The following is a 12,380-nucleotide window of genomic DNA, read 5'->3' as shown; positions in this document are numbered from 1 at the left end:
ATCATTGTCCATGACACCAACACTATACATTTTTTCTGTCATTGTTGATGAGAACAGCAGTCTGATTTTTCTTTACCATCATTCAAGAGAACCCAGTGCACAGCAACAGGAAGAAACAAGTGGAGGCAAATTTTTGCGTTGGAGCCAATCTTTTTGCCAAATTATGTGCTTTGCATGAATTTGAACGTAACCTTTACGGGGGCATAAATAGATTTTATAATGTGGCGGAAAGGAGGAGAAAGAGAGGGAAACACAAAACAACCCCTATTGGTTTCTTGTTAAAATCCGGGGTCACGGAGCTCGCATGAAGAACGTTTACTGCTGAAACTGTGATTGCTTCAATAAATATTTACATAACAATAAAACTATACAGACTCAATTCTAAGTATATAATTGAGTGATATTGAATTAAGATAAAATAATATCTAATCACATGATGATATATTATAACAATAATTAAATACCCACACTTGAATGTACATAACATTGTTCTATTGTAGTCGAATCATGCATCTAAACCTAATTTTATGTATTATATATCGAATATTATATTGTATTATATGATACAACTTTTAAAAATTAAAATATAAAATAATTAAAAAAATATAATTGACACATCATTATTTTGAAAAATATCATAAATACTTTTGAAAATTTAAAATTTCTTATATGCACTCCAATGATATTATCATTTTCTCTAAAAAATGTATCGATTTATATCGATAATATATATCATATCGTACAATAGTTCACTGTATTGTATTAATTACGATACATCTTATAATATGTATCGTTTTTCATTTATATCGTACTATATTATAAGATACATATCGTATATCATAGAATCCTGATAATCACGTATTGCTCTTTCAAAAACATCATGTCAAGTTCCGAAATTTACATACATTTTCAATGAAATGCATATAATACTTCAGGAACATCCTGTCAAGTTTTGCAACATGAGTGTATAACAAGTACCTCCTTTAGGTTTTGTGGAGCAACAAAACTCCCTCAAATTGCAATGAAATATTTGAAAAACAAAATGTTTAACGCAAGTGCCCTGACATGTAACACACTTTTCATAAATGAATTTAAGATTGTCAAGTAATTGATATATATAATTTTTATTCAGAGTAATTGTTTCATTACATCGAATTGGTGGTAAAATTTGAGAAAATGAAATTATTAAATTTCAGTATTGAATCATAGAAAATGTTCCTACTTCTGGGATCCATCCTCAGGCTGGGCTGAGTCTGATTAGCAAGAAGGGCAGCAGTCAGAGCAAGGGGGTGGTGGTGGTGGGACACACTGTGGTGGCGGTGGAACTGGGATATGAACGGGTTCAGGAGTTGGGAAAGGTATATCAGGTACAGGGCCGGGAACTGGTATAGGATTAGGGATAGGAACGGGAACAGGAACAGGAACAGGAACAGGAATAGGGATAGGGATATTAGGAATAGGGATTTGCGGAATGGGAATGGGACAATTGTTATCATGTTGGCAGCCTCCACAATTATTTTCGTGGGGGCAGCCTGTATTAATACCAGTGCCAGTGCCAGTGCCAGTGCCATAACCTGTGCCTGTGCCAGTGCCAGTACCAGTACCGATGCCATAACCTGTGCCTGTGCCGGTACCAGTTCCTGTGCCAGAACCTGTACCTGTTCCATAACCTGTACCAGTACCAGTGCCAGTGCCTGTGCCTGATCCAAAACCAGTACCAGTACCTGTACCTGTACCTGTACCAGTGCCAGTTCCTGAACCAAATCCGGTTCCACCAGAACCAGATCCGACACCATATCCTGACCCAACTCCAACTGCTTTCTCAATGGAGACATCAACACTATCTATTTTTTCTTTATCATTATTGATGACACTACCAACTTTTAGTTCATCATTCAAGAGAGCTCTGTGAGCAAAGCCGAAGCTTAAGCATAGTAAGAAGAAGAAACATGTGGAGGCAAATTTTTGTGATGGAGCCATTTTTTGCCAGTTTGCTGCTTTGTGTAGTTCTGAATGTAATTTTTTTGGGGCTATAAATAGATTTCACAATGTTCCAAAGAGAGAGAGAATAAGAGCCATGCACAAAACTCTTTGTCATGGTTCCTGGCAGGAATCCAGGATCATGGAGTTTCTGTGAGGAGTGATTTATGGACTTCTTTTATGTTCAAGGTGAGTGAATGATGATGCCAACTGCTCTAAACTTCTCACCTATTTCCTCACATGGATTTATTCTAATGTAATATTTCAAGAAAATTAACAAAGACTTTTTGAAGTTTTAACTGTAAACCATCTGGAGTACGATGGTTCTAGTGGACAAATTTGTTAGGGAACATTCATCCTGAATTTTTCCCTTGTGAATTCCGAAAAGAAAAATTACAAGAAGAAAGTCCCCAGTTGGAAATATTGGGGTATTTCTTTAATAAAGTCATGAAAAGTTCACTCACATTTAAACTTCATCTCCAGCGCCTTCTGCTTCAGCTGCTTTTACACTTTCAGCCAACATTCGGTCTCTGTTCTGCATTTGTCTCTCTACAGCAACCATATACAGACCTACGCAAGTAACAATATATATCTATCATCAATAGTGTGTGAAGTGTAAAAAATCAATAAACTTTTAATCATTTGTCAATTAAACACAATATGTTAAGCAAGAATCTAAACAAGAAAGTTTAGCAACACATACTGATTGCACTTCCAATGGCACAGGTCCAGAGAATCCTCATGGCCCATTTATCTCCAATAACTCCTCTGGTTCCCATTTCTAGCTGCAAAAATCCATGGAAGCCTGTTAACAACATTCTAAATTTTGAACAATAGTTTAAATCTGGTAACAATCACATGCTAATGGATTTAAAGAACATAACAATCTTGTATGCTTTACGCTTAAACTTTTCAACACTATTAAGTCTGGAAATGTGGAGCTGGGGTAACCGAAGACATGTGCAGGTATTCCACCATGTGATCAGTTAATTATATTCAAGATATCTGTGGTTTTAACTCTTAAATCATTTGGCAATGAAGCTTTCACAAATTTGTTCAGCCTAACATTTGAGCCTTGGTCCAAGTGAAAGGGGCTTAACCAAAGAATGAACACAGGAACCAATCTAGGCAAGTATTTCCTGAAATATAATATTCCTGGCACTGAAAGCATGAAAAAAAAATTTCTAATTTGTGTTCTCATTGGCACATTAATGCAAAACTTCAAACCAAAGTGACAGTGAGAGAATCAGCACACAAAGTTTCCAACTTCAAATGGCCATATCCAACTTGGTTCTAAATTCTAGTTTTATCAACAGTTACTTTCTCCCGAAACTGCTCTGTCATGGTTCACAGCAACAGTTGTAAATTAATGTCTTGAATACAACCTGCTGCCAACAATGGAGCATGGCCAAGAAGTCCATTAAGTAGCTGCTAATTTGCAACTGAGATATGCAGCCCTCAAAGTTAGTCCATAAGGCCAAAATGACAGTTGCTGAGTTGCAGATGGTTAACACCATGCTTTAAATATATCAACTAGGGGAAACAAGTCATTACTGGCAGTGAGCATCTAAATGAGTAAATATTGTCCTATAATATTCAGTGGAATAAAATAGTGGTCAAAATGATCTTGGCCCACTTCTACACGTAAAAAAGCATAATAGGTAGGAGATTGCTGGCTGCAAATTTCATAAAGAATTTCATTCATCGGTGTATGAATGTTTGACAACATTGATCCTAAAGAACAATAATCACACATTTTTTTCTTGAAAATGAGTCATTAGGTCAATTACATCCAATATATAAATAATACAAATAAGTCAGATTTCATGAATACTCAGCATTTCCTTGGATGTGTTTCTTTCCAAGAAAAGCCATACAATTTAACAATCCAAAATAATTCAAGGGAATGAAAATCTCAATCTGTTGAATGAACACTGGGTGTTTGCATTCAAAATTTAAAAGTCTCTTTGCCCAACAAATCAAAATAACTCAATATTCAGCATACACCATCTTCAGATTTCAAACTAATATATAATTGGAAGAAACAACAACAAAGCATCATTTCACATGTAAACGAAAATGTTACACTTGAATTATAATTTATATGGCACTTAAAATCAGTTAAGGAGGAATAATTTGCCTAAAAGATCATTCCTTTAGATTTTCCAACTACGGTCACTAAATTTACTTTAAACTCAAGTAGATAGCTAATTTATCCTGTTTCCAGAAACAGAGTGAATAGAAAGTATAACACGAACTAGAGCAAACAGAAACTACCCAAATAAAATCAAAAGAGCCGGAAGAAAGAATCAGCAGATTCAGATTTTTTTGCTTTAACAATAAACTATGAAAGTTATATGAAATCACAAGTTAGAACTGAACCGAAGCCAAGAGTACCCTAAGCCCTAATCAACAACAAAAAGTATACCTTAGAAACAAGAGTTCAATACTGTGCTGTTTCAGCTAACCGTACCGCCACTAACCATAGACTCAGTGAGAGCTTTAGGGAAACCCGAGGAACGATTTGGTGCTTGAGGTTTGGCCCAAAATCAAGGTCCAGTAAAATCAAAAACGAATACTTAAATTATCAACTATTCGAAGAATTTTTCTATAAATCTAAAATATGCCTAATCGGTAAAAGAGTAATATTATGTTTATCCTATACAAATAAATATAAATTTATATATATTATAGTATAATTAAATATTATTTTATATTTATATATTTAAAATAAATATATATAATTTTATTTTCGATAAATATATAAGTTACAAAACTTAACCATAATTCGTCATTGCCATCTTGAGTTTGAAGACATTTAAATTCGTCAAGCTCAAGCTAAATACCATTCAACTTGACTTGATTGCAATCTTAGTCTTGTAACCATGTCTTTGGAATCCATGAGAACAAAATCTACCTCTTTACTGTGTTTTATCAATATGCAACTTGGAATTTTCTGCATTGTGGCATTTTACTGGGAAATTGCCCACAGACTTCATTCTTTCGTTTTTTTTTTTATTGGCAAAAGAGCATTGAAAAACATACAGGGAAAGACGAAAGAAGGTATGGAATGTAGAAATAGCTATGGAAATAAACAAGATGATGCAAATGCTATAGCATTGCATAATATTAATAGGTTTCTGAATTCTATTAATCATATGTAATAAAGGCCAAAATTATGAAATGAGCTGTTTTAAAAAGGGTCATTGAGTTAGTCTCTGCATCTCATTTTGGTCATTGAGGGTTTCAATGAGAAGGGGAGGCGCATATTGAGCTGTGCCTTGGTGCTCTTCCGAGTCCTGGCAGAATGAAAGGATGATGGTATCGATTGACATCTCCACCACTCCAAAAAACAGCGTCGCAACAACATAGCCAAGAGCCCAACAAACCTGTTACCAAGCCAACATTCAAATTATAAGAACCTAGTTTTGGTCGTTGACACAGCTCAAGAAACATAAATTAGAATTGAATGTCCCACATTTAGGATTGAATTATTAAGACGTACCAACACAGGAAACAATGGGGAGGATATTTTGTTATGAGCAGATCTGTATTTGTGGGTATCCAACATGAGGAAAGCAAAAAGTCCACTCGAGAGGCTGACACAAAATTTCCCGAGAAACAGAATAACATCTCCAATCACATTCACCCGCCCTATGCGAAGAATGTTATTCATGATCAATTCTGTCGCAATAGCAGAAGCCCTACAGAAGCTTTTTCCCGTTATAGCAATCTACAACAATCAGGAACAAATGTCAAGTAACCAACCGAAATGGGCATACAATGAAAAGATATATTTGCAGCACCTAATTTTTCTCCAAGATTACCATTATATAGGCGTTGCGATTCACGGATTTGATGGTCCATTCAATACTCCTCAGACAACCCTGAGAAGAATAAAATGCTGCCTTTCCATACCAGCTATCAGGTGTGGTACCACCAATTTTTAATTTGCGACGAATTGACTCAAGAATAAAGCGAATTGATTCTACAAATGACACAATCAAGGATCCAAGAGCCACAGAACCAAGACTGTAACGCAGCAGTCGTTTCATAGAGGAAATAACAGGAAGAAATGGAATCTCTGGCTGCATTGGGGAAAAAAATGAAATCAAGGAAAGAACACAGAAAGATTTCAGTCACCCTTTTCTTGGGGGTGACAAAAAGACCTAATTCACTAAGATCTTGATTGATGCAAGTAACATGCATACTAGAATTTGTGCTTGTAAATATAAAATTTTTACATATATCAACATGCTTGAAGCTTACCGATGCTTCACCACGTGCCCAATAATAAGAGGCAACAGACCCTGCAATTACAGTTGAAGATGCTGCTATGAAAAATTGGGTAGCCCAGTAGCACCCAAAGAGGTGGAAAAAAATGGCAACGGCAATGTGTGGAGTGTAATGGATGCTATAACCACAGCAGCGATCACAGTTCACACGTTTTGACACAAGATCATAAGCACAGCAGTTGGAATTGCAATTATTCTGAACAACCTGGCCGGAACTGAACAAATGAAGAGCAGATGAAATCCAGAACATGTAAAAAATTGCAAGCATCGCATATGGTATGACTGGAAAAATTATGAGTGCTTGAACTTCTCCAATGACCTTTGCAGCGACCTGTAAAGAAATTTAAGATTATAATCAATGAAATAAAAAGAGCATGATAAGAAAGTAAAACTTCTCGTACCCTGATGACATTGCCCTAATTCAGTAACAAAAAATAACTTAAAATTATGGATGTTGGTGTTGTCTGGGATAGGAAAAATCACAATTAAAAAGGATTTCTAAAATTACCAAGTTAAAATGTTTATTCCTAAAGCAACATATCCATTAAGTTGCATGCTTTATCTCATTGAAAAGTAAATTTATTCTTGTTTTGCTTTGATCCAACTTTTGAATGATATTGTAAATTTTCAAATTCCAAGCTTTAAAAAGAAAGAATAAAAAAGATCAATCTGGAGTTAAATAAAAGCCTAAACTTTAGTTGATATTCTCCTATACAATGAAAGTGAAAAGCCTGACTGAAACCGTAATGCTGGATGTCTTGGGATCAAATCTAAAAGCACATAAATAAGGCAGGAAGGTATAGCTAAAAGGAGCCAAGGAGAACTATTCCCATCCCCTGTTCTCTCACCTAATCATCTTCAAGAAAATAGTTGTGCATTCAATTTAAAATAACCCCATCATAATTGCATTTGAAGACAGTTTCAGCAGACCAAATATTCTTTTCTTTTCATTTTAGTGCATAATACAGTAGAAATAGTACTTGCCTTCAGGACAGATGTTGCCATTAGGATGCGGCGAACAATGGCAATTGAAGTAAGGATGGCAACAACCATTACAAAGGTCATAAGAACAGCAGCAGCACGGATATGATTTAGCTCCTGAAAGATGCACAAGAACATTGAATGACTGCAAGATATATATATATATATATATATATATATATATATATATACTGCCAGATGTAAAGAACTGAGTAAGTGATTAAACCAACCCGTGCAGATACATGATAGTATGGATCATGAACACCAATGATGGGGGTGATCTCAGCATTCCCTATCCATCCAGCTAGAAGAACAAAAGACAATATAATCAGCATGGTTTATCCTTGAAAATTATTCTCGCTTTCTCAATATTTAAGAAAATGAACTAGACAACTCTATACCATAACTTAAAATCTAAAATATCTCTACTCTTGAAAGAACAATTGAAACCTCAAATTCTTATCACTAGGAAAGTAGTTAAAGTGGGAATCAGTATACTATCTTTAGCAGTCCTTTTAGAAATGCTTACACATTTATAAGCTACAGTTTCTATAACCATCCTATCATTAGTACATGCAATTCCCCGAATAAATTTTATAAATGGGAAGCTATAAAATCATTATTCCATGACAAAGATAGACTCTGACAATGTTATATTTTTTCATAAAAATGCATTTGAGAAATATGAAATCCTGACAGCAGAACATGCACAAGCTCCAAATTGCTAGCACATTTCAATTTGAACTAGTACACAGATCAACCATCATATTTATGGTAAGGATGCAAACAAGCCAAACCGCTTGAGTTCGCCTTTCAAGCTTGATTTTAGTTGGCTAGCTGAGCCTGCAAGTTTGGGGCTCAGTTAGAGTAAAATATCAATAAGCCCTTAAAAAATGTAAATTTTGCATTTACACTCTTAAAATCTTATTTTTAAGGTTTGAATATAGAAGAGTAATTGACAAATATATAAGTGATACGGGTTTATATATAATTTTTAAAAATTTAGGGGTTAAAATGTATTTTTTTAACCAAACTCCAGTCAGCCATTTCTATCTCGAGCCAAGATTCCACTAACTTGGCAAGCTCAAGCTCTATATATATGTATTCAAACTAAGTTTGAGTCAAGCACTACTCGACTCGACTTGTATGCACCCCTAATATATGGTGATGATTTAAATATAAGCAGCACTTCCTGATATTAACTCAAATTTTGTTACAGAAGCCAGGGAAGAAATGTAAAATATGTACTACATACCTTTTAAGTAATAGAACAAAGTAACAGATATTATGAGAATATTAAAGAGTGAAACTGTTATCCATGGCATTGCAGCAACAAAATGACGAATCATCAGCAGCCAAATAACTGAGAGGAACAGTGGCAACAGTCCTCCACAAACAATCAATACCGGCCATGACTTCCCAATATCAGCCATATATCTCTGCAATAACACAGGAAATCAATATTACATTCTCAGATGAGAACAACTAGAATAAAACAATGTTTGATGCAAATTCTGACAGAATAAACTACAAAGAAATCTTTCCTAACTACTCAACTGATTGAACTAACTACCATCTACCCATTAACTCAATAAACCCATCATGGACTAGGAGATTCTCTCGACAACTTCAATTGCTTGGGCAGTGGAGTTGGGTAGCAGACAGATCCAATGACAGCTGTACCTTGAGCACCATACGCTTAGGGCACAACCATGCAAAATTCTGTCTTATTCTACCAAACAAGATTTCCCTGTGTTGGCCTACCCTGGTGAGGTCCTAGAAGTGGAGTTATGGATATAACCATGACCTTCAAACTGTGTTATATATCTTACTCAATAGCATTAAATGGAGATTTGACATTAATTTCTACAATATATATATTTCAATAATTCCACAAGCAAAGAGAAAAAAATCTCCAACCTTTAATACAGCCGATCGAGAATTGACCATCTTGTGAATCGATTTATCAATTATAATGTCCTCATTGATATTCACTCCACCCATTTGTTGCCAATGCTTCAAAGACATATTTGACACACGAGCTAAGTATTGGCAGTTCCAATAAACTGCAAACAATTATAATAAAAAGAGAAGATATTTAAATTAACAAACTTAAACTGTAAAAGAATAAAAATTTATTTTGATTATCAGCCAAAGCTTTATAGCACTGAAAGTCACAGGTAGCAAGATTCAATATGAAAATAGCATATAGAACACATACACACATATGAATGTACAAGTTAATATATTAAACAGCAGAAAGTCTTAAACAAGTTAATGAAAAAGGGGTATTACATAAAAAAAAAAAAAATCTCTTCACCCACCGTTTACACTTGGAAACAAGACAGGATAACAAGGACCCTGAAGTTGAAGAGAGCTGTTTCGCATTTCTGGCGTAAGGAATTCAAAATAATCATAATTTCTATCAATCCAGTCATCCATTGAGAGACGAATATCTCCCTCTGGATAATCACAGACCCAATTTAGCGAATCCTCAGCCGGGATAGGGCAATCCAACAAGCATATAGTCCGGGCATTTTCCAACTTGAACGGGCTATCCTTCAAACCACTTTGATAAACCTGATTAGGATTTAACCAATATCTGAGTTCCAGTTCACGAAGGCCAGGATGGGCATGCTTGTCACCACATACATTACCTTTGTAGTCCAACCCATATGTAAGCCTGATAAGCCACAGTACAATTAAACCACAAAGTAAAATCATGAATAGCAAATAAACTAGAAAGGTAAACAAAAATAGTATATAAACCGTGAGAAAACAAGCAAAATATTGGTTTACATACTATAAAACAGAATAAACATAAATATGGCCATTGCAAAAACTAGAGCCGCTAGCCAACTCCATCCATAGTAAAACAATGCAACGAAAGCTTTTGTTGCCAATGCAACTTGCACTCATAAGTATGTAGATCCTAGATAGCTATGTACTAATGAGCCTGTTGGACATAACACTAAACCGGACTAAGGCTAGATATATCCCCTAACAACTTCCATCATCTGATAGTGAACAAATTAGGAGATTTTATGTGACTTTGGTCTTAAACGATCTTTGCTAAAAGTATAACATCAATCATGACATATGTTACAGTTGAATATAGGAAAAGCTAAAGTCCTCTAGATTCCAATCATTCTGTACCAATTACATTTGTCATTTCATTCTTCACCTCGAATTCTTCACCAACAAAACTGATGAAATGGATACCTTGACAAAGATGAGAACCCAATTGTCATACTAAATACAACATAGACATTCACTACTACAGCATGATACGAACACTTTTGAAAAAAAATAGAAGTGATTAATTAAATGTTGGAAAAAGGTAATGAAATGGCAAGAAATAAGAGACATATCAGCTATATGAATGCCAGAAAAGGAATCAAATGGAGATGACAGTATGATATACCAAAAATAGCACAAAAAAATCAAACTTTACCCAAAAAAAAAAGAAAAGCACCCCATATGGAGATTAATCAAGTAGACGAAGTGGGTATAATCAAAACCTTACCTTAGAGGGTTTCCTTGGTTAAATCCAAAGCTAGAGTTAACAATCATGGAAACCCAGAATGCAATAAAAATAACAAGAAATACAACATCTCTACATTTTCTGTTGTGCCTAATGATTCCACCATCAATTGGAACACTTCCATCACTTGATGGGTACCTCCCTATGACTGCTCCCAGAGGTCCCCTCATGGTTTCTTCACACAGCAATCTCTCTCTATACTTTGCTTTTTCACTGTAAAAATGTGATCTTTCTGCAACTAGAGTGGGAAAGAAGAGAGCTTTTTGAGAGAGAAGCAGAGGAGAGTGAGTAGAGTTGAAGCTAGGAAGGAGCTGGGTGTGTCAAAATGAAAAAAAAAAAAACCAAGAGCAAATAAGAGAGGCTACAAAAGTTCAGATTTGGAATATTTTTAACAATATTTTGTTTGATTTTTAAGACAAAGATATTTGAGTATGCTCTCTCGTAATAAAAAAAAAAAAGTTAAGCGTTTGGAGAGTCTAGGCGGGCTCAGATTGGGACTCTTTTGTCGGCTCGGCTTGGCTTCAAGATTTATGGTAATAAATTTCACTTCTAAATTTATAAAAGTTTTTTTAATTCAAACTTATAAATTCTGTAAATGCACAAATTAATTGAAAATTAAAAATAATAAATTTATTTCATCTTGATTGTCTAAAAAAATTTTGGATTTATGATTTAAACAATAAAATAAAAACTTTAAATTAATAGAAAAATATTATTTTAAATTAACTATGTCTATTGAATACTTTTGAGTGTATGTAGCAATTTACAATGGGTAAATTAATAATTAGAAATAATAATTGGTGACAACTAAGAAAAGGGTAAGGGTCAAGTAATCACTCCTAATTTTATTTAATAATTTTTTGTTATGTTGATTAATTTAAAATCTAAAAATATATGTGTTCTATGTTATAATGCTAGTGAAAAAGTAACTAGTTAAATTTGAAAGTTATATATTATTATTTTTAATATTATAAGTTAATTGTTAAAAAATTTAAAGTAGTTCTTATTTTTTTAATTTAATGGATTTTTAAAATCATATTCATGAAAAAAAAGAATAATATTATATACACCTAGGCTGGTTTATGGGTTTGTAGAATTATACTAGACTGAGTTTTGTATTCACAAATCATATTGTGCCAAAACCCATTAAAGAATAGATCTCACAAATTGTATTGATTCATATAATAGCAATGTGTGAGAAATCATGAGCCTTTAGTGAATAAGTCTAATAAGAAAATATAGTTTTTATTTTTTTCACAAGTCCTACTAGGCCAACTCACAACCTTACCTTAAGACCTCATGACAACTAAAAAATTTGTAGGTCGGGCTCTTACAAGGCAGCTTTTTGGGACGTGTTGAATTATCTACATACTAATTCAATCTCTTGTCATGTTTATATGCACTTTGTCATTTTCTTAAAATGGAGTTGAAATATAATTAATAAGGGCTAATTAATTAACACTAATTGAAAGACAAGGTTCATTTATTTAAGAGTATTTTATTGTTAAACTTAGTATGTGAAATTTATTAAGAAAAATCACAAATATTTTAAACTTTTAATATCCCAATAAAAATTATGT

At 34.0% G+C, this 12,380-nt stretch overlaps 2 protein-coding genes across 5 annotated transcripts; both read right to left on the bottom strand.

The window, feature by feature from the left end:
• Positions 1–1,105: 1,105 nt before the first annotated feature.
• Positions 1,106–4,624, bottom strand: LOC123210544 (glycine-rich protein 5). 4 transcript variants are annotated; one of them, XM_044628968.1, is made up of 3 exons: positions 4,409–4,624; positions 2,684–2,765; positions 1,106–2,550 (listed from the first exon to the last, which is right to left on the bottom strand). In XM_044628968.1, the coding sequence occupies exon 3, from the start codon at positions 1,978–1,980 to the stop codon at positions 1,258–1,260; it is 723 nt and encodes a 240-aa protein (XP_044484903.1). In that variant the 5' UTR covers positions 1,981–2,550; positions 2,684–2,765; positions 4,409–4,624; the 3' UTR covers positions 1,106–1,257. The 4 variants fall into 4 exon arrangements, with proteins under 4 accessions (XP_044484903.1, XP_044484921.1, XP_044484912.1 ...); XM_044628986.1 differs by having other exon boundaries at positions 4,409–4,606; XM_044628977.1 differs by lacking the exon at positions 4,409–4,624 and adding an exon at positions 4,258–4,386.
• A 447-nt stretch (positions 4,625–5,071) lies between these two features.
• On the bottom strand, positions 5,072–11,172 carry LOC123213624 (choline transporter protein 1). Its single transcript, XM_044633102.1, has 10 exons — positions 10,783–11,172; positions 9,581–9,939; positions 9,177–9,322; positions 8,512–8,695; positions 7,487–7,560; positions 7,260–7,373; positions 6,250–6,606; positions 5,808–6,068; positions 5,486–5,713; positions 5,072–5,369 (listed from the first exon to the last, which is right to left on the bottom strand). The coding sequence occupies exons 1-10, from the start codon at positions 10,968–10,970 to the stop codon at positions 5,184–5,186; spliced, it is 2,097 nt and encodes a 698-aa protein (XP_044489037.1). The 5' UTR covers positions 10,971–11,172; the 3' UTR covers positions 5,072–5,183.
• Positions 11,173–12,380: the final 1,208 nt, after the last annotated feature.

The sequence above is a fragment of the Mangifera indica genome, chromosome 1 (genome assembly GCF_011075055.1).
Source record: "Mangifera indica cultivar Alphonso chromosome 1, CATAS_Mindica_2.1, whole genome shotgun sequence".
Taxonomy (NCBI): domain Eukaryota; kingdom Viridiplantae; phylum Streptophyta; class Magnoliopsida; order Sapindales; family Anacardiaceae; genus Mangifera; species Mangifera indica.
The sequence above is the reverse complement of the archived record's forward strand: the minus strand, read 5'-3'. Positions and strand labels throughout refer to the sequence as shown.